Source organism: Ophidiomyces ophidiicola (genome assembly GCF_022830035.1).
Source record: "Ophidiomyces ophidiicola strain CBS 122913 chromosome Unknown scaffold_30, whole genome shotgun sequence".
Lineage (NCBI taxonomy): Eukaryota > Fungi > Ascomycota > Eurotiomycetes > Onygenales > Onygenaceae > Ophidiomyces > Ophidiomyces ophidiicola.
The window spans coordinates 32,154-53,105 of record NW_026054670.1 but is presented as its reverse complement, the minus strand read 5'-3'; the positions used below and the strand labels follow the sequence as shown (position 1 = coordinate 53,105).

The 20,952-nt window shown below is 49.4% G+C and overlaps 6 protein-coding genes and 1 non-coding gene across 7 annotated transcripts; 3 read left to right on the top strand and 4 right to left on the bottom strand.

Moving 5' to 3' along the window:
* Nucleotides 1-192: 192 nt before the first annotated feature.
* FPR2_2 (Peptidyl-prolyl cis-trans isomerase fpr2) lies at nucleotides 193-679 on the top strand (the record flags this gene model as incomplete). The annotated part of the gene is made up of 2 exons (XM_049254651.1): nucleotides 193-440; nucleotides 511-679. 2 exons carry the CDS (start codon nucleotides 193-195, stop codon nucleotides 677-679), a joined length of 417 nt encoding a protein of 138 aa, XP_049106334.1.
* A 481-nt stretch (nucleotides 680-1,160) lies between these two features.
* Nucleotides 1,161-3,933, bottom strand: LOZ57_005622 (uncharacterized protein; the record flags this gene model as incomplete). Its single annotated transcript, XM_049254650.1, has 3 exons — nucleotides 1,161-1,581; nucleotides 1,635-2,650; nucleotides 2,710-3,933. The coding sequence occupies 3 exons, from the start codon at nucleotides 3,931-3,933 to the stop codon at nucleotides 1,161-1,163; spliced, it is 2,661 nt and encodes an 886-aa protein (XP_049106333.1).
* Nucleotides 3,934-5,142: 1,209 nt separating this feature from the next.
* PKC1_2 (Serine/threonine kinase) lies at nucleotides 5,143-7,184 on the bottom strand (the record flags this gene model as incomplete). The annotated part of the gene is made up of 8 exons (XM_049254649.1): nucleotides 5,143-5,662; nucleotides 5,717-5,746; nucleotides 5,804-6,258; nucleotides 6,315-6,470; nucleotides 6,520-6,724; nucleotides 6,786-6,897; nucleotides 6,950-7,072; nucleotides 7,142-7,184. The coding sequence occupies 8 exons, from the start codon at nucleotides 7,182-7,184 to the stop codon at nucleotides 5,143-5,145; spliced, it is 1,644 nt and encodes a 547-aa protein (XP_049106332.1).
* Nucleotides 7,185-10,100: 2,916 nt separating this feature from the next.
* On the top strand, nucleotides 10,101-10,172 carry LOZ57_005620. Its single transcript has one exon. It is a non-coding gene; the product is annotated as a tRNA-Cys (tRNA).
* Nucleotides 10,173-11,921: 1,749 nt separating this feature from the next.
* LOZ57_005619 (uncharacterized protein) lies at nucleotides 11,922-15,090 on the bottom strand (the record flags this gene model as incomplete). The annotated part of the gene is made up of 2 exons (XM_049254648.1): nucleotides 11,922-12,338; nucleotides 12,397-15,090. 2 exons carry the CDS (start codon nucleotides 15,088-15,090, stop codon nucleotides 11,922-11,924), a joined length of 3,111 nt encoding a protein of 1,036 aa, XP_049106331.1.
* Nucleotides 15,091-17,918: 2,828 nt separating this feature from the next.
* On the bottom strand, nucleotides 17,919-18,864 carry LOZ57_005618 (uncharacterized protein; the record flags this gene model as incomplete). Its single annotated transcript, XM_049254647.1, has 2 exons — nucleotides 17,919-18,346; nucleotides 18,411-18,864. The coding sequence occupies 2 exons, from the start codon at nucleotides 18,862-18,864 to the stop codon at nucleotides 17,919-17,921; spliced, it is 882 nt and encodes a 293-aa protein (XP_049106330.1).
* Nucleotides 18,865-19,530: 666 nt separating this feature from the next.
* Nucleotides 19,531-20,124, top strand: LOZ57_005617 (uncharacterized protein; the record flags this gene model as incomplete). Its single annotated transcript, XM_049254646.1, has 2 exons — nucleotides 19,531-19,893; nucleotides 19,951-20,124. The coding sequence occupies 2 exons, from the start codon at nucleotides 19,531-19,533 to the stop codon at nucleotides 20,122-20,124; spliced, it is 537 nt and encodes a 178-aa protein (XP_049106329.1).
* Nucleotides 20,125-20,952: the final 828 nt, after the last annotated feature.

The following is a 20,952-nucleotide window of genomic DNA, read 5'->3' as shown; positions in this document are numbered from 1 at the left end:
GTCAAAGTAGCACTCCGTGCGGAGCCCTCCGTACCGTACCTGGCTTCCGCAGAATATCCAATCTAAAGATAAGCTTAAATACATGGGGATATCCACCCATTTTGACAGAATGTCGATACAAATCTCCCGACCCCACAATAACTACTGAGTCCGCAGGCAGCATCACACAAATTCTAAATATCTTCATTCACAATGCGACTTCTTGCACTTCTAGTTGCTGCAGCGGCAACCACTGCCGCCATCCCTTTTCCCCCTGGACTGGAATGTGCCGAGCTCCTCATCGAGTTGACGCATCGTGAGATTTGCTCACGCCCTTCAATGGCGGGAGACACAATCAAGATCCACTACCGCGGGACGTTCACAAACGGCACTGAATTCGATTCGAGCATTGGCCAGGAGCCCTTGAAGTTCGCCCTGGGCCAGAAGAAGGTCATTAAGGGGTATGTGAAAGCACTTAGTTGGCGCAACGTGTTTTTTGTTTCTCCGGCTGACGCTGATTTCCACTCGAAGATTCGATGAAGGTGCTATGAACATGTGTGTTGGCGATAAGAGAAAGGTTATAATCCCGCCATTGTTAGGATACGGCAACAAGCAGCGTGGTCCCATCCCGCCTAACTCAACGCTCATCTTTGAGACCGAGCTTGTGGAAATCGTTGGGGTCCCAAAGGAGAAGGCATAAAGAAACACTGATAGGAACATTTAGTATTGGCTTTGCTCCGGTGTTAGGGGTAAAGAGTAGCTTAATAACAACAGCTATCTCGTAGAGAGAGAGATATATATATATATGTACATACATACATTAAGATCTAGTTCATAGTATACATTCGCTGTACATAGCAGACTCGAACGCTTATTTTCACATCCTGTGTTATTCAATCTCAGAATATTGTAGCACATTTTTCAATACGCAATAATACTTGGACAAAGCATGCAAACCGATTGCCTCTAATAGCTGAACCGCAGGGTATAAATCCATCCTATGTACCCACAAAATAGGATTGCCTTTCCCCCCTTAAACCCCCCACAAATTCAATACATTCTCCACAAGAATCAAAGTGAAAACCAGTAACTCCCAAAAAAACATCAAAAAAGAAATCGCTCACATTTTAACGCTCAAACACTCAATCGACGCTTGGAGAACTGCATAGTGTCGTCACCTTCTAAGACTCAGGCAAGTCGCCGAGATCAGGGAGAGCATCTCCACACTTAAATGCTGGCTGGTACGCTTTTTGCGGCAGTATGCCCGCCTCTCGACCTCTTCTCCAGCTCCATTGTACAGCGGACTCGGTTTCCCAAGTCCAGTAAAACCATCCCCACCCCTTTTCAAACGCAGACATCTGCGCTTCCGCATACGTCTGCAAAAACTTTTTATACGCAGCAGGGTACTTAGACGGATCAGAGTTGGCTCTGTCACAGCTGCATGACTTGGGGTCAGTTGGGCATAGAGGCCTGAAGACCTGTTCTCGGGCAGTGGGGCTGTCCATAGTTCCCGTCCAGCGTGTGCCAACACCAACGTTGTTCAGAAATTTGGCGCAGTCTGTGTCAGCTTGTGACCATTCCCCGCAGATAGTCGGGCCCCAGCTGCAACATATATCAGTATACAACGAAAGGTGCTTATGGAAGGAGGTACTTACCCAGCTTCTTTCGAGTTGCTTTTACTGATTAAGTCAACCCAGCCGTCACAGACAAACTCAAGTTTCTTCTTCTGCTTCAAGCCAACCAAATCCGTATTAAAGATCGTGTACTGATGTGTATCCAAAAGAAGATTGTACCCCGTATTCTGAAGAATCGTTTTCCACTTCGATAGTTTCAAAAACCCATCTCCAAAAACAACATATTGGTCCTTCATGCCATTGTTTTTGACAATGCCAGCCGCTTTCGTAGTCCAATCAAGCACAGGCTCAATATCCAACTTTAACAGCAGCGGTTCATTAACAAGGCCATATAGCGTAATGACGTTCTCATACCGCGGCTGCGCGAAGAATTTGGAAAGCTGATCGTGAATATCCAGAGTGCGCTGGGCATTCTTGCTTCCATCTGTCCCATTTAGCCAGCGAATTTGACCTTGGCGCCCGCTGTGGTTCCACCCGTTCTGACTCCCAGGGGCGCCATGCAGATCCAGCTTCACACGAAGGCCATATTTCCTGCAATATTCAATCCCCCGTAGCAGATATCTCCAAGCAACGTTCGGAACAAAGGGATCATCATCGAAAATCTTGATTGCCCAATACGAAAATGGGATTCGAACATGGTCCAACCCAGCATCACGTATTTCTCGAAACGACTGTTCTGTGATGAAAGTAGCATAATGCTTTTCGAGCGTAGATTTTGCATTCGGTCCCAGACGCTTAGTGAGGGTGTATTCATCGACGATGTTGTCTTGTACCGAATACTTGCTGAAGAAAGATGGCGTAATGAACGGCTCGACAGAAAGCCAACCTCCGACGTTAACGCCGCGAATCGGCTGCTTGCCATATGGAAACTTCTTGTTTAAGGGAGGAACAAATTCATTAGCTTGTGCAGAATCGTCCCAGGCAGAATTCAGGCCCATTATTGGAAGGCCACCAACAGCCTCATCAGTGTATGTCACGTTAAAATCTTTGGTATCATACCACGAAAAGGGATCTAGATACGTCCCTCTCGCATTTTCCTGCAAGAAAGTTAGTTCAATAATCAATGGTATCATGTAGTGACTGGAGAGTAGCTCACTGGAATACTGTTTCGATCAATATCCTTGAGGTTATCATTTGTTGGCTTCGAATCATTCTTGCCGCCCGGGCCATCACCATCGTTCTTCTTTCTCGAAACTACCACGCCAACAGGAATAAGAATAATCAGCAACAGAGCAAGTATCCCAAGGATAACAAGAATCTTCTTCCTCTTGCTCCAATTGCTGAGGCACGATCTACCGCCGCCGCCGCCATCATCGTCGTCCCCATAATCGTCGTCGTACTCCGACCAATCCTTATATTTCCGACGGCCATGGCCACCACCACCGCGTACTCTCAGATCAGGGCTGCGGCCTTCCTCCATCATGGCCCCGGAAACCATCCTTCTCTGGCCCCTATCTCGATCTCGATCACGATCACGGTCCCTAGACGCTTCTCGCCGGCGAGATTTCTCCACCAAAATCTCCTCCTTCTTTCTCCGCCGCTTCTCCTTCTCCCAACGAGCTTTTTCCTCCTTCGCCTCACGCTGCCTTTCGGCGGCATCTCTCTTGGCATTGTGTGCGTTCAACTTCGACAGTGCATCCGCACTGAGCAATTGCGTCGCACTGTTCGCCGACCCCGAGCTGGCGTGCTTCTCCCTGATCCGCTCACGCTCTCGATCTCGCTCCCTATCCCTCTCCTTCTCGCGATTTCTCGACCGTCTCTGCTCGTCCTTGCTGCGCGCCCGCGCATCTGTGATATCCCTTTCGGCATGCCTCTCGCGCACCGGCCTCTCCCTCCGTCTGGCCTCATCTCCAGTACTGTCTCTCCTCCTGCGGTCGCCTCGTCTATCCCGTTCCCGATCCCTCTTCTTGATCGGTGACGTGGCAGGAGACTCTTTCGCTTTCTGGTTCCTCGATCGCTCCCTGTCAACCTGACGTCGGGGCGGCGTCGACCTCCTGGGACTGGGCCGCACATTCGGTGGCCTGGCAAAATTCGGCCTTGAATCAACGACAATTATCTCACTGTCCTCATCATCATCATCATCATTATGGTAATCGTTTTCGTCGGGAGTATCATAGCGGTCGTAGCGCCGGTGTGGTCGTGACCGCTGCCGAGGGCGTTGACGGCGGTCGCGTTCGCTATCGTGCTGCTCCTCCGTATCAAAATCATCGTCATCGTAACTATGCTCGGCTCTATCGTGATATCGACGTCGCTCTACGCGTCTTGGTCGCTCCGACTCCGGTTCATAGCCGCGATGACGATCTCGCGAACGGTGCGGCATACGCAATAGAGGTCGGATCTATCGACTCGTAGGGGGCGGTGTAGAAAAGAGTGATAGTATGCAAAAGTCTCGCCGTAATAGTTAGTTAGGCTAGCTGATGGCCGAAGACCAGGAAATTTGAAGATAGCTCTGCATTCAACAAACGCCGGCCCCCCAAATCACGGCGGTGCCAATGAATAATGAGTGAAAAATTGGCACCTTGAATTGTGTGCAAGTCTGGCTAGTAAAAAGTATGTAGTATAACGAGTGTCTCTAAAGTCCAATTGCGAAGAGTCTGGATCTTTTGGGCCAAACAACACGAGATCGCTCAGTTCGGGAAATGTGTTTATGCAGAGCGAAGTAAGTTACGGTTTGTGTGGACTGGCCAATCAACGCTCTAGATGAAATAACGTCGTGTGTTAGATAAGCCGAAATGACATCATTGTAAACAAACTGCCAGAAACGGTAATGCCGAGAAGGGGCTCCAGCTCCAGGACTCCATAGAGCGCAAGGATCGCTTTGTGGCCTGAGAGAAAGCTACTACACAGAGTTCCATGTGATTGAGGATAGAAGATTACTAAAAGTTAACAAGACAATACAATCAATCAACTGTTTCCATCCACAATTTGAAAAACGGGTATATGAGGGGAATCCAACAGAAAAAATGCAGCCAATAATACACAATCACCCGACCAATAAATATCAGAAAATTCCCGCAACTGGGTTTGAACTAGGGCCTAGCAAGAGGAGAAAATAACAGAGAAGAAAAGAAGTGTCTAAATCAAGAACTCTTGCAGATCTTTATGAGCCTTGTTGAACTCGACAGTGAAGAAGAAAAAAGAAGAAAAGAAAGCCAAATGAAGAACGCCTTTCCGCCCTATGCAGATGTAACAACAGCACGAAACTCATGAAGCATCGTACCACCCAAGTATTAACAAAGAATCTGTTATCCCCCAAGATATGCCGTAACATCGTTGCATTAAAAAACTGCTTTCGACGGAGGGTATGGAGACGAATGGTATCAAAAAGGATCAAGTAAAAAAAGTAAAGGGTGCGTCTGAGAAAGGCACATCTGGTAGTGCAGGTGGTCGTTATCGTGGTAACATGACACTCGGGCACGAAGTCGTGGGATGAGACAAAGTTGGTTGTCGTTAATGACTCCATTTAATCGAAGCAGTTGAATCGTTCGTAGAGTTTCGGTCCACAAATATCGTGGAGAGTCGCTCCCGATCAACTAATAATTTGCCTGGCGCCCTCTTTACCCAGTATTCCTGGTTCAGTGGGCTTGGGGCTCTTTTCACGACCTTTCTTCCCACGCAGAAAGGAGAACATGCCATTTGCGCTCTTGCCCTTCGCTCCTTCATTTATGCTATTCTGGTCTGCAAGCGAGCTCCAGCTACCAGAGCCTTCAAGGACCATCTGTACACCTCCACCTTTACTGGTCTTTCGAGTCGTGCCTGGGAATCTTTGATGGGAGGGTGGTGGAGAGGGATAATGTCGGGGCTGGGAAGTGGGAGGTCGCTGGATTGGTGGCGAAGCGGAATGTGCCCCGCGGTGTTTATTTATGTCTCGAGACGTTAAGGATTGTGTGGTTTCACCAAGGGGAGAGTATGTGTCAGAAGCGTTGGAAGGGTTGTAAGATTTTTCGGTTAGAGACGGCGATATGCTTCCGGAGCGGACTTGCGAGACCTGTCGGGAGTGCACGGAGCCTGGGCAGGGTGTAGTGGAGGGAAGACGTTCTTCGGGGTTACTACGACAGGGTGTTAGTTACGATATGAGCTAGAAAGGAGAGAAATTCACACACCTTGACGCTTCAATAGCGGCCGCAGCCGTTCTGAGGTAAAAGTTAGCCAATTGTTTGGTGTGGTGGGTGGGTCCCGAAAGAACATACCCATCGTACTTAACCAGGGTGTAGTCGAACGGCTCAAACATTGTCTCCATGATTTTGTACAGCTCATCTTCTCTGATTTCCTTGGGCGTCGCATCTTCTCTTAGCTCTGCTCTAGGCTTCTGTCGGCGAGCCCTGGCCTCTAAAGGCGCCTCCTCCAAAAGCAACTCCTCAAGATCGTACGTGGCATCAAAATTCGTCTTTTCGCTAGAAGGAACAAAAATGGGATCGACCTCCTGCCGTTCTAAAGCATCGAAATCGATCTCGGCAAAGAAAGGGTGAGAGGTAAAGGTTTCGAACCCGGTGGCTCCGATGCGCTTTGATCGATCTTTTTCCATCAAGGCGGCCATAGCTCGTAGGCAAGGAACGGTAACGGCGGGGTTCGTCACATAGTACTTAGGCTGAGCGCGCATGATAGATTCTCCCAGTTGTGAGTGGCTGCGGCCATCAAACGGTCTCTGTGATAAGAGTTAAAATTCGTGGAACGTTACACCTGCGGATCGGGCTCTGGTACCTTGTTGTAGATGCACTCATAGAATGTTACACCTAACGACCACCAATCAACTTCATTAAGGTAACCAGAACCATCGAATACTTCAGGGGCAAGGTAGGCAAGAGTGCCCGATTTGCTTGTCAGCGGTCTCGAAGGTTTGAAGTCGGATGCCACGTTCTACAGATAATCAGTAGTCTTCCTCGCAATACGAGCGTGTTTTGCTCACAAAATCAGCCAGGTGCACATGGCCTCTGGAATCAAGCAGGACGTTGTCTGGCTTTAGGTCTCGATGAACGATGCCCTGGCTATGGATATATCGCAGAGCACAAGCCAACTCCGCAATCCAGAACCGGATGGCGTCTTCGGTAAAACACTTTCGTGAAATATGAAATCTGAGGTCACCACCATTCATAAGGTCCACAACGAGGTAACTGCGGGCTCTTTGTCAGATTCCATTTGAACCGTAGAAACGTAGACCGGGGCTAGACGCACATATACTCGATATCTTGAAAGCTATATCTCAAATTGCACAGGAATTGGTGGTTCAGGTGCTCTAGCATACGGCGTTCTCGCATAATATTTCGAACACTTTCGGAGCGTACCACTGGTCCAAGTTAGCAAGCAGCGAGCATGTCTGAGGGTGGAGATATGCGTACCTTCATCTTTTCTGATATATTTCAGAGCGAAGGTCAAGCCGGTGTCCTTGCGCTCGACAATACGAACTTTGCCAAAGGCGCCTTTCCCAACAACGCGAAGGAGGCGGAAGTGATTCAGGTTGACTAGATTACCCAGGCGTTAAAACAAAATGATTCGAGCGCAGCAGAGAGTCGTCAGCTGCGATCACGAACCTGTGTCACTGCACGACACCTGCTTGGTCTGCGTGTTCCCCATTTCACATAGGCGACCACACAGCGATTATGCTCGAAGACTCAAGACAGTCTCGTCTCCTCATCACACTGGATGTTGCGTGGCACGGTCGCGGAGGGAACGGCTGTGGGTTGTGCAGCGTTCGAGGGCAGGAGGAGGAGGAGGAGGAGGGGAGGGCGAAGCGAGGAGGAGTGCTGTGGAAGCAGAGAGTAACCGCGTACAACGAGCGTGATCGCAGTGAAGTCAGCACACAGGCAGGTCGGTGACGACAGCGGGCTAGAGGCGGGCGAGCGAGGTGGTCGAGGTCGACGGTCGAGGTCGAGGCCAGGCAGGGAGCGGATATGGGACACGGACGGGCCCCAAGACGACAAGGCGTGACAAGACTCACGACCAATTCTCCGACAACACACCAGATGACGAGGCCTTGTTTATCAAATAAAATAAGGCCGGGCAGGAGAGGCGAGCGGAAGCCAGGGAGGCGAAGGTTTTGCGCCGCAAAAAATAAAAAATAAGAATAAGAATAGGCAGAACGGGGTCGCGGGCGATGAGCCAAAGGCACGCCAGCGCAGGACCAAGCCGAGTCAACTAACTAACTAACTAATTAACTAACTAAGTGAACGAACTAACCGACTAGCTAACTCTCTCCTTCTCTCCACGCATGACCCGGCGGACTCTAGCTCGCTCGCAGGGGGCGGGCACGGCGAATAAATGCGCAGCGGGGAGTGTTTTGCCGGGCCCCAATCTCCCGCAGCAGCAAGCAACAGCACCAGCACCAGCAGCAGCGCCAGGCTCGATCCGCACAGGCGAAGGGAACTGCCGACCTGGACGCCTGCGGGCAGCCAGGGGCGCCGGCGCGCGCGCACCGCCGCCAGGCCCGGGGCTTCGTATTGGCGGCGCAGCGGGCAGGATGGCCAGGATCAGCAAGACACGCGCTGATCGCTGATTTCTCATCATCTGCTCAGATTTAATTTCTCGACAGCCGACAATAAATAATAATAATAATAATAATAATAACCGCTAATATAATACGCCGCGACTAACTAGACTCCTTATACGGAGTACTCAGGCTCAGGCTCTGACAGGCCCGCGTGCTGCCTGCAGGATGCTCCCGCCAAAACACCTGTCGGTTTGCGGGTTCCCGAAGGTTGGCGACAGGCGGCGAGCACGCCCTGAGAGCCGATCTGCCGCCCGCTCGCCTAGACTCCCCACGGCATTACCTGCGCGCCCTACAGAGTACTCACGGCGCTGACCGCCAGTTGCGCAGCAAGCGCCGTCGGGGAGGCCGGGCGCAGGCGTTGCGGTGCTCTCGCGCGCGCGCCCTCGTGGACGCCACGTTGTGCCCGCCAGCGAAAAAGCCCTGCAGGCCAGCATGCCCGCCTAGCCCGCATACGGCTAGCGCCCCCGCCGCGTGCTCCACGGCCCTGAAACGCTGACGCCCCCGCCAGCCCGCCTGTCTTGTCTGATGTGTCCGGCCTGCCATGCCACGCCCATCATATCGGCGCCCGCCCGCGCACTTCGGCGGCCCAGACAGCTTGTCTGCGTGCTCCCCTCCCCCCGGTGGAGTTGCTGAGCTCCCGTTTCGAAGGCATGTTACTTCCGCGCGGCCTGGGCCCCCCGCCGTGACCACAGAAGGCCCGCACGGCCAAGCTGCTTGTCCGCATGCTTCCCGTTGCCGATGCATATTATTTGTATTTTATGATGGGTTTTCAACTGTACGCGGCGAGCAGGCCCTGTCATGGGAACCCGGTCCCAGATCTCGCGCGTTTTGTCTGACTCGCTCGTCGCAGCATATTGCGCGGCTGCCTCGCCCTGTTCCTCGGCTGCGCCGGTTTAGACGTTATGGGCCATGCAGATCAACGACAAATAATGTCCCGAGTGCGACTTCGTCATCCGAACGATCTTTGTCGGGTGGGAAGTTAAAATAAATAGTTGGAGGCTGACATCCAAAACTTCGGAACGACGATCGATAACAATGGGAAAGGGAAAAAAAAAAACGTGCCTGCATGCGGAGTACAGATTGAAAGAAGATTCAATAATTCGTCGTATTTTTAGACATCATGGGTAGAACACCCCATCCTCTAGCTCTCTACGGAGTAGGTGCAAAAGATACGAGTCGCGGCGTATCATCGACTACTTTGGACGAGCAGATTCGACCACTGGCGGTGGACACTGGCATGCTGATCGGTGGAGGACTGTCTTTGCTGCTAGATCAAGGAACCGAATTTTGTTTGCATCCAAATTTGCCGCAAATTCCGATCTTCCAGAGTTGTGTTTGATTTCCAGAAAGCTCACCTGTGAAAGTTTCCAACCATTTGCCACAGAAGCTTAAATGCCCTGAATCAAACAGGCTACAGGACGGTTCGAAACCACATGCTGCATATAATGGTTTCACAGGCCATAGTAGATGGGAAATATCGCTGTCCCAGGCATTGAAGAGATTGTTTTTGCGACCCTTGGCGTATATTATGTCCATGATAAATAACATCATTGATTCATTTGACCGCCATCCCTGTAGTTTTCATGTGCCGTGGGCAGCCTGGCACAAGGCACGCAGAAACCAAAGGACCGATGCAGCTCACTACTACCCGGGATTGAACCCACGGGATGCGGGGGGACCACCATTGCCTTGTTCTTGAGGGACCCCATCGTAGTAGTAGTAGTAGTGACGGGCGGGCAGATGAAGCCAAGCCCACGACCCGGCCACGGGGCGAGGAAGCCGAACTTGCACTTCCCTGATACGGGCAAGCCGATGTTGTCCGGCCGTGGAGAGCGGCAATATGCCAAACGGAAGGGCGGAGGGCTGCGCTTGGGGTGGTTGGAGTTGCGCGATACGAGCGAGCCTCTGGGAACAAAGTTCCAAAAGACGCCAAATAGAACTCAGCAGTTCGGCGTTGGGGTGTATAAGTACCCAACAAGTTATGTCGCTAACATCAAGTACAAGGGCTGGTGGCGCAGCGGTAGCGCGTAGGATTGCAGATCCCAAGGTCCCCGGTTCAAATCCGGGTCAGCCCTCAGATAACATCTTTTTTGCCGTTTCAGCGTTTTTTTTTTTTGCGGCGACGGCAGACACAAACGCAGCACAGAGGGACGGCGGAGCACGATCACATCGCTGGCAGTCTACGCGGTCACATCCCCCTTTTGCTAGTTCCGATCTGTAGTCGGACTACGGACTGAACAGGCAGGAGAATAAACAATTCCTTTTTTTTGTTCGCCTCCTGGGACATTTTTTTTTTTGGTTCGGGTCAACTTTCGCCGCGGGCCACCGTCCCGGCCCTGAAAAGACATCGTTTCAGTCGCCGCTCCTATTCTGTTACATGGCGCATCAGCAGTAGCCTCCGAGAACTAACTAGCAACAAAGCCGATGGCTTCGCGCCGCAGGACTGGTCCCCTTGAAGCACGAAGCTCATCCTCCATCCTCCGCAACGCCGCCATCGCGTCACTTTGTTCCCCTCCCTCGCGCATTCAATATCCTCTTTCACGGCTTAACTGGTGTGCCGCCTGCAGATTTTATGGCCTCCACAAGATCCTGGAGGATGCCCAATTCACACGGAGAGTGACGTGAACCAACTCTCGACCACTACGACTCCAAGCACCTTCGTAGACGCTTCCGTATGCACTTCATACTTCTTCATCTAGACTTATCGAAATGGCGTACCCGGAAACTCAGATTCCCTTTAGGGGACCGGATCCATGGAGCGTCCCGAAGCTCGGCAGCCCACATTATTCCATCTTGCACAAGAGGTTTCAATGCCATGGCCCCAGCCAGCACATATATTAACGATAATGGCTGCATGATATGACCGTCGGTTTGCCACAGACCAACACACATCCGATTTCTTTGGCTCATGGCTGATACCCGATCTCTTGGCTCACTCCCTTCGCTGGCAGAATTTTTTTTTTCTTTGTCAATCCTTTTCGGGCGGCGGTCAACGGACAGCAACAGTGTTCGGCCAACGGAACCAAATAATGTGCCTTGAGTTCTTTGTCGGGCTGAATCGCCTGATGCGGTCAATAATAATAATAATGACTCCGCATGCAACACAAGCCCCGCGCGTGGGCACGAAGAACAAAAGAAAAATGTAAAAAACAAAGGAAAAAAAAAAAAAAAAAGTGCACGCCACGCGACAAAGAAGCCTTCTGGAATCTCAGGCATGATAACACGCAGCAAAAAGGCAAAAACAAGCGAGAAAAAAACACAAGAAAAAGCCACGCCCCCGGGACTCCTCACCGCTGTTTGGTGGGCTTGTTTTTTTTTTTTTTTTTGTCTATTATCCCCAGGTTGCATTTATTGTGTAAGGCTGAAAGTTGAGCCAGAACAGGCTCAGCGCCCACTTGTGGCGCCCCGGAAAAGGACTTGCTCGGTTGGCGGACTTGGGAGAGCCCGCTGCTATGCGGCCTCGCCACAAGGAACTATGCTTCTGGCTACGGAGCAGATCTCCGAGCCTTTGTCTGTGTGTTGCCTGCTGGGTTTCAGCCCTACATGCTGCCCAGCACTTCGGCGGTTCTACAAAGCAGCCACTGTGTCTCCGGGTGTCTGTAGGACAAAAGGCTGGCCCCCTTTGTCTCGCCTGTTGTTTAGGTGCAACAATCGCGAAAATAACCGACACAGTTCCCTCTATCTGATATATTATTGTCGTGATACGTCATTATTATTGTTCCAGAATTGCAATTACCCGGTCGGCAGACAAACGCCCGTAGACCTTTCGGCTCAAAAGAAATACGCCTTCAAAGCGTGTGCAACCCAAGAGCACAAACGCCGAGCTACCATCTCCGTCCATATATAGAACTCTCTGGCACGGGCCTCCTATTCTTATTCCGATCCCGCTCCATAGCCGGCGGTGTGCTTCGTCTCCCCTGGCTGAGACCCGAATCCATTGATGTGTGATCCGTGGATTCTCTCGACTCCAATAGCTTCCCCTTACCCGCTGAAAAGTCCAGATCCTCATCTTCTGCAAACTTTGACTCTGCATCATGCCGGAACAGCGCAAGCATATCGTTCATGGTAAGTTTTCCGGCTGCCGTCTTGCCTTCAATCGTAGCACTGGCAAGCTCCCGTTTGCGTTCCTGGAGGTCTAGAATACGTTCTTCCACTGTATCCTTGATCGTCATCTTGTACACCTTCACATCGACCGTTTGATTCAAACGGTGAACTCGATCAATGGCTTGCTCTTCGACAAACTGTAATACAACTCATTAGAACCAAAATACGAAAAATTGGGGTGAAGTGGGGACATACAGGATTCCAGAAAGGCTCAAGAATGACAACTCTACTGGCAGCAGTGAGGTTCAAGCCTAACGAACCAGCGCGTAAGCTACACAACAGTATCCGCGTGCCACTCGAATTTCTGAGCTTTTCCAAACTCGCTTCACGATGATCATTCCGCATTCCACCATCATACCTCGCATAGCCAATATCTGCAGCCTTGAGAAATGGCTCGATTTTATCCAGCATGGATGTAAACACCGAAAAAACAATGAATTTGAACTGCCCTGCCTCTCGTTTGAGGATTCTCATCAAATGTCTGATTTTCGTGGACGAGGTCACGTCCCGCAAAACACTGTAGTCGCCGCCGTATCGCACTCCGGAATCTTCCTCCTGGTTGGACACCTCATCGGCCCCGTCTTCGTCATCCTCGGTTTCTGAATCTTCTGAACCAATCCATTCACCACCTCCCTCCGCATCTTCATCGTCAGTGCCTCCAGCTGTACCAAGAGTAGCTGTCGTGCGTTTATCAGCAGGGACAATCCACTCGCCCTCTTCCTCATCGTCACTATCAAGAATAACAGGCCTTCCCCTCTGGCCCCGGCGTCTTTGCTGCGGTATCGAGCTCACCTGCGCCTGTTCCTCTTTTGGCTGTTTTTTCTTTTTCTGCTTCTTCTCCCGTTTGCTCTTCACTAAGCCAGTGTGGATCTTTAAGTCGGTTTCACAATCCGCACACCTTATAGCTCCACTTTTGGCTTCCTCAGGAGTTAAGTCAATCAAACAGATATCGCATCTCTTGCTCATGACGGTCAGGCCTCCAAGCATGTTGGCAATCTCATCAATATCTCCCCCTTGCGAATTTTTGGCTTGGTTTGCATTCACTATCGTATCTTTTTCTTGTGCGAGGTCGCCCTTTACAAGCTCCACATGGTTGCATGCCTGTCGAAGTCGTAGGAGAAGAACCAATGCACTTGCATAGTTCAGTTTCTGATGGCCAATCATGTTTTCTAAACTTTTATCCGTTCTGTCTTCAAGGCGACTATAGAACTGTCGTTCTTCTTCTGTAAAATCAGCCTCAACTTTGATGACATCTCGCTTCGTTATTCGAAAGCCACCCGGCGAGTCTTTGCTCTCCTTATTATCGCCAAACGATTTGCCTCCCAGACCGCCGTTTAACTTCAAGACGTCTTTCGTTCGTCGCTTCATGAATGCTTTTAAATAGACCTGCAAACGACGAATAGCTAAGCCGCCACGGCCATTGTTTAGCGGGCGAGTAATTTGATCTCTCCAAGCTGCGAGCTCATCATATGGCTTGATTCGTAGAAATCTGATTAAACTCTGAAGCTCATCCAGATTGTTCTGCATCGGAGTACCGGTTAAGCACCACCGATACAGCGAATTCAGCTCATAAACTGCCTGTGTAGATTTAGCGTTGCGATTTTTGATCGTATGTGCTTCGTCGAGAACAATGCGATACCAGTGTACTCCAAAACATCCAGTTTTTCCTTCGACGCCATCCTTGCCTTTGACTGATCCGCCATTCTCAGAGCTGAGCGTGCCGTAGGTGGTAATGACAACATCGAACTTAGTCAAATCCTTTGCGATTTTTGCACGACCAGGTCCATGATAAATACCAACCTTGAGCCGATGAGTCTGTTCAATTTTAGTATTGATTTCGGACTCCCACTGCTTTACCAGGGCTACAGGAGCCACAATCAGTGTCGACTTGCCAACATGGAGTGGAATCTTGTTTGTATCTTTTTTCTTTTCTTCCTCGGAGCTTTTTGGAGGCGGACTTGGATTGGTTAACATCAATGCGATTGTTTGTATTGTTTTCCCAAGACCCATATCATCCGCTAGAATGCCACCCTTTGGGAGTACTCCCCTGGTCTTTGTCAGCCCAGTTTCTTTATCTCTCATCCAGGCAACACCCTCGATCTGATGTGGTAATAGTGTAACCTTGAGGCCTTCAACCGCCCCGTCATCTTCTTCTTCTTCTTCTTCTTCCTCCTCTGCTTCCTCCTCTGTTTTGACGCTGTCTTTTGTACCGTTTTCATCCTTTCCATTGACATTTACCCCACCCAGTTTCTCTGTCAATTCATCAACTTGAGATTGAAGTTTCTTTTTGCGTAATCTCGTTCTAGGCTTATCATCTTCGTCTTCGAATGCACCTTCAAGCAAAGCTTTGATATTCTCATTTGCTTTCGCACTGTCTAAATACGAATAAGCATCGATGGCTCTCGAGTCGTCGGCGAAGTGAGAAGCGTTGGTTGACTTTCCAATAGTACTTGTCGTGAGGTCTATAAAGCTCTGAAGATTACTTGAGGACTTGCTAACGGGTTTCGATATGGGCTTGGAAGAGAAATACGGTTTGCTCGTTGGTTGTGTGGTCCAGATAGAATTGGTAGGCTGTGTGATTTCGACGACATCGGCATCGTGGGGTACGTGGGAAGATCTATAGCCAGAAAATGACGACGACGGTCTTACTACTCGGAAAGGATCGGCCTGCCGTTTATCACCATTTGGCAGCGGCGGGTTGGAACTAGGCACAGGTCTGTGGTGCTCCAGACGCGGCTTATTTGCTTTAGGAATGTAAAGGGGGTTTGCTCGGTTCGGTCCAAGGGTAGATGGCTTTCCAAATTCGGGTACAACTGGATTTGGAGAGTCTCTCTTGGTATTCTGGTCAGAATAGAATGGAGGCCTTGGAGGTTCTCGTTCATTGACCATTGTGGACGTCACTCAAGTTGAAAAAATCAAAGTCGCAAGTCATAAAAAGTGTTGTTTACACGAATGAGGCTTTTGGAGTAAAGGGAAACGCTTGAGGAAAGCTGTTCGAAGCTTGCATGAAATTCGCAACAAAGCTATCTTGAGTGTTTTGGTCGACTGTCCTGGCAACGGCGTATTGTTGATGAGTCATCATACGAAGTCTAGTTAACTAGGTATTTACCTAGCCGTTTGAGGGTTAGTTAGGTAACGTAATTCCTCACCGAACGCCCAATCTCACCCAACGAGTTTAGAGAATGGAATTTTTACTAGTATTTTGGGCTGGAATTGGGACTAACTATTAAATTTTGGGAAGGGATTGGGATCAACTGAGTTGGGTTTGGCTTCCAGCTTTGTCCCATTGGGATCCCAAAGTCTAGATGGTGATGGGTTGTTTTCATTCTTGTCTATTACCTTTTTCTGTCTATTGTTGTCAGCAGAGTGGGCAGGGCTGCAGGAGTTTCAGACAGCTGGTGTGTTTCATTTCTCAATCTGTAGAGCAGTCTCTGCTAAATGTTGATGATGTCTCAGTCAAGGTCACTGACTGTGAGCTGTAGTGCCTGATTGCTAATCTTGACAAGCAGATCTTTCATCTTCTGGTGGACACCAATGGCTGCCTGTAGCTCAGAATCCTGCTCCACAGAACATCACTCTCTCTCACTTCTGATCTGAGTCAAGTCCACACATGACTTCCTGAAGGTTGGTGTGTTGCCAGATCTGATAGTGTTTGATGAATGTATTCATTGAGACATGGTTCAAGATGACATTCATCTGCATGCCACTAATGAATCCTGCACCTGGCATATTAGCATCCTCTACAGTCATGGTGCATGGAAACCAGCCTACCACTCTTATCAACCAACTTGCCCCCGCCATATCAGAACTGATGGGTGTAGAATGGGTTGAGCCATTCATGAATCTCACTCATGACCTTGAGGTTCAAGCTCAATGTCATGGGGGTGCGGCGTAGAATGTGAACCTGCCCACCATTTGCCACCACCGGAAAGGAAATCGTGATTATACTGGTAGCAAACTCCTTGGGAGAACAAACACGGCGTGCCAGACCTTCTATTCTTGGCATTGCGAACCAAGGGTGAAACCCACAAACCTCAGGAAGAAACTCTAGCTTTTGAGGTTCAAGCAAGGAGGCATGGACATGTATCAAAATGTGGATTGTAGGAAGGGGTGTTTAAATAAATTGCGGATTAGCAAGAGCAAATGCGTTTTACAAGTCTGAGTCGAAATGCAAAATTGTTTCAGAACCCGCCCAGCGGCCCTCTGGGAAGGAACCCTGCATCCCGCGGGCGCAGATGTACCTGCTCAAGTGTCTCATGAGCCTACCCATATCAGACTCCCTGGATGAGGAGTGGCAGCGGCGTAACAAAGCAACAGAGGCTGTGAGACAGTACTGTGATGTTCCCAAGGGTGAACCTCTCTGAGGACAGCCACCGCAGCAAGCATCCAGCAATTGCAGCCCAGACCTAGAAACAAAGACGGAGCAGGGACTCCCCACTTCTGTTTCCGCCTGGGATGAAAAATACCTAGCGGTCGAGAAGGATATCCAGTTGGCCCAAAAGCCAAAGGCATGTTTCCAATGCTGAAAGCAATATTCCAGATATGCTGACGTTCTGCAACACTTTCGATCCACCCACCTACAAGATCGCCAATGCAACTTCTGTAGCAATGATGAGGCCTTTCAAAATCAGATGGCTCTACTGGCCAAAGGAGCCATACCAGAAAACTCAAAATGTTTTATTTCATGTCCAGCAAATATTGAAGGACATAGACCATGTGTTTATTGCAACAACAATCTTTGCTGTCCTCTGAATGAGAACTTGCCTCCTAAGAACCACAAAAAAGGGCAGTCATAAAGAGACTGCAGAAAACATAAGGGACAGTGAGAAAAAGCTGATCCAGGTGCAGCACATATGCAATAATGTGGCAGATCACGTAGCTGTTCAGCTTGCCTGTGGCTCATCCATCATAGATGTGCTGGCTTTTGTTGGTCTTTGCCTTTCTTCTGGATAAGCGGTGGTTTATCATGCCGGAACAGTTCGCAGAAACAACACCAGACCTGCCTACAAGGTCAATAGATGGAGTGGTGCTTATCGGGAATTCGGCACACACCATGCCCCCAACGACCGGACAGGGAACGTGTCAGGGGCTGGAAGACGTTGAATGTTTTTCCTTGCTGTATTCTAATTTTTTGAAAAAAATTTATGACTCTTTCGGGGGGAAACCCGCCAGAACCCTTAGCTGAGTTGGAAAGGGAAACTCTGACATTTGTCATGAAGAAACATATAGAAATCTGGAAACCTCGTGTGAACATCATCCAGGAACAAGGAAAGCCGTTTGATGCCAAAATTTTGAAGCTGAACAAAGTGGCAGAATTCCTCATGTATATTTTGATGTTCATTTTTGGTAAGTTGATCGAACACCGGCGGCTTGGGTAGGGAAATAACTCACGCCATGAATTTTTGCAGGCAAACGATCCTCAGCATTGGTAGCGACGTTCGGGTACGATATTGCCGATGATGTTGAGAGCGAAATCATCAAAAACGGAGGCAGACCAGGGATAGTTTTCCGTTCTCCGGAACAGCATAGGCATACCTGCAGCAAGGGGTCTTGAAAAGCTTGAGATTAATAATTTAGGTGTATCTGTTCGGCGTTGGCGTTGGACCTGTTTCCTATCTTGGCGGTTCGATATTTGGGAGACTGCAGCTTCTGTACTCCGTATGGAGTAGTTAAGAAAACACAGGGGTAAACGAGACGAGACCGACGCTCTTGGTACTTTAGACTGCCCCCATTTGCAGGACATAATCTCCAAATACATGACACTCAATTTCATATGGGGTCAAGAACTTGGGCATCCAAACATTGCGCCACTCACCTTCACAGTGTGATGTGTAGCAGGCCTTGCAATATTCCCAGTATTCGGGGTACCAGCCAGCATGAGCCCAGTCGATCACAGCAAGAATGCGCGGGGGCCCTGTCGAAGAGATCATAATATTGTTCAAATGTAGGTCGCCATGAGTAAACTTGATTTCTGCGGTGTCTGGCAAGAAATGTCGATAAGGATCTTGATATCTCCTTGATTCGGGAAGCCAGTGTTGAGGCAAGAATGAAAACCAGTCATTGAACTCTTTGACATTCTTGAAAGGCCCAGTCCGAGGCATGTGGTGAAAAACATAATCACGCAAGTGTTGATGGCTGATGGATCCTATAAACCATAGAATGTCAGATCAAACCTCCTTAGAGAAACATGGTCGGAGGCATGTATATACCAATAAATGAGTCTCCGGGGTCCTGTTTGGCTTGCCGAAGGGAAGATACAATCTCCCGCAGCTGATCACAGATTGACGCCTTATCCAGCTCGCTGAGAGAATCCCATCGATCTTGTATTGTGTCTCCCCGGATAAGCTCCATGTAAATCAGGACTGTATCCCGGTGAACTCTCCAGCCATAGACTTCCGGCACAGGGATTTTCTTGGCCAGCAACGGCGACTGTCGAAGTGCACGTAGACACAGGGCTTCATCAACGGCCACATAATGACCAAACTTGACCAGGAGACCAAGCTCCTCGAACTTGATGGGTGCGGGCCGCGGATTGGTGGTGAACTCGCTGGAGAGCGCAATCACTTCTTGCGGGCTTGGCAAGCTTTTCCCGGTCGCAAAAAAGGAGGAGTCGAAGAAATCCATCTCTTTTTGCGTTGTATCGAGGGTCGGTGCCCTGAGCATTTTGAACAAGTTTTAATTGTCAGTGGTAAGGATTTGGGTGTGAGGGCTGAGACTCCAGTTCGGGTTGTTGGGCACGCACTCGAGGGGTTTACAACTTTGTGATTTAAGATGTTGCTGTGCGAAGGAATAATAAGAGCGAAAAACCTTGCATGGAGTATGGAGATAGATGCATTGCATTCCCACCAGGATGCATGATATCAACAACCACCCATAGCGGAATCGCGGATCTTTGCACTACCATCGGGTTACCGATTTTCCGAGCTGTTGCGTAGTTAACCCTTACCATCACATTGTAATTTCAACGTTGGCTACGCTGTTAGAGTAGCCCCGCGCTCTCCTACTTTCCTACATCACGGAGTACTATGTCGGAGACTGTGCCGTATGTGTTTTAAGAAACCCATACCCGCCATGATCGATTGGCTCATGGCTAATATCTATGCATCTGGACCTGGACCTCTGCACCAGCAAGCGCCTCTGCCTTGATCCGTTCCATCCTTTCAGGGAATCTGGATGAAGCACTAAGGCCATGCTTTCCCAAGTAAAGAACTGCTAATCCATCATCCAGAGGCTCTCAAACTACGTTCTACCGATCTACTTCGCCATATATATCACCCTATTTCCCAGAGAACCACGATCCTTCCCACCGATCGCGTCAGTCCATGCAAGATGGCCCCTCGAACCATTTCTCTTATCGCTTTTCGCAACTCCCCTTCCCAACGTGCCCACTTTGCAATATTCGTCCCTTCTGCGTCCAACGCTGAGTTCGGAACTCTGATCCACGTTATTGGCGCTCCCATGGCTGGTTATCAACTCGAGTTTAAGCGGGGTTATAATCTAGCCACAACTCACCAGCTGTATACCCAAGTTTCGATCGGGGGGATCGATTCGCAACACATTTCTGATCTCCCCGCTAATCTGTCCGCTGGTATTGCAATCAAAGACTCCATTCCCAAGTGTTCGATGGAAGTTGCAGCAACCCAGGTTCTTCCACCGCGCATCAGTGAAAACTTTCTAGCTCCCGTTAACGATGTAAGTCAAGTCGGGCTGTCCTTTATGGTGGCGGCTGCTGACGAAAAGGGCATTTAGACTACCAACAGGAGATGTCAAGAGTGGACCATGGACTATGTTCGCCGTTTAGTCAGTCTCGGGTATATCGACCAAAGCGCAATTCAGATTGTGCAGTCCGAACGTGACCCCCCAACTCATGGAGTTGGTCTAAATCCTGCTGGAGCGGGACGGGGCCGAGGCCGAGGCCAGTGAACGGGGATTCCATAGTATGGAGGATGCGATGCCATATGCATTAGTGCTACCTCCTTGCCTCCCAGGCTCATTGTGGAAGTAGGCTGGCCCTGTTCGATTTTTGTTTTTAGCTGTTGTGACTTGATGCATCAGGGACCGGTTGGAAGTTGTATGCGGTGAACAGGCTTCTGAGTATTTATGTGCTGTAGGGTAGCATTCCGAGTTTTGCAGTGGATCGTTTCAATAAATTGGTATTGGCCAACCTTATGCTGTTGAGAAACTAGTTGCTCACCAGTTGAACAGGTATTGTGAGGGTGAAGAATGGGAACGGTTTTTTGATGGAGGTGAGGGGGCTCCGAAGGCTCTAATAGCACGAAAAACCCGGCTGTTTACTATGGCATACCAGAATGGCCAGAAGGAAACAATGAAAGATAAGAAAAGCTAGGATAAAGCCCTATCTTATCATCTCACTCACTGTCTTTCTCAGAGACAACTTCACATCTAGAGATCTGTATGTCTTTAAAGCAACATATCAACATAGTTACATTGATTTCTTTTTGACAGTTTTGGCATAATCAGAAGTCTTCTGCGAGCACAGATCTTTAATCACTACTTTAATAGCAGCTTCATTGGTCATTTTATTGAATTTTGAAAGTAGAGGGTCTATGGTAGAAAAATCAGTTGCTTTGTGGGTTCGGTCATTAGGTGATGAATTACGTTACCTTAACATGGAGACCTAGCGGTGCTGTTAGGCTCCCCGTTCCCGTCCGTTTACTTTCAACGGTCCAAACGTTGTGAGTTGACTTGATTCACAACTACTATTCAAAAGCGTCGATAACCTACATGTGG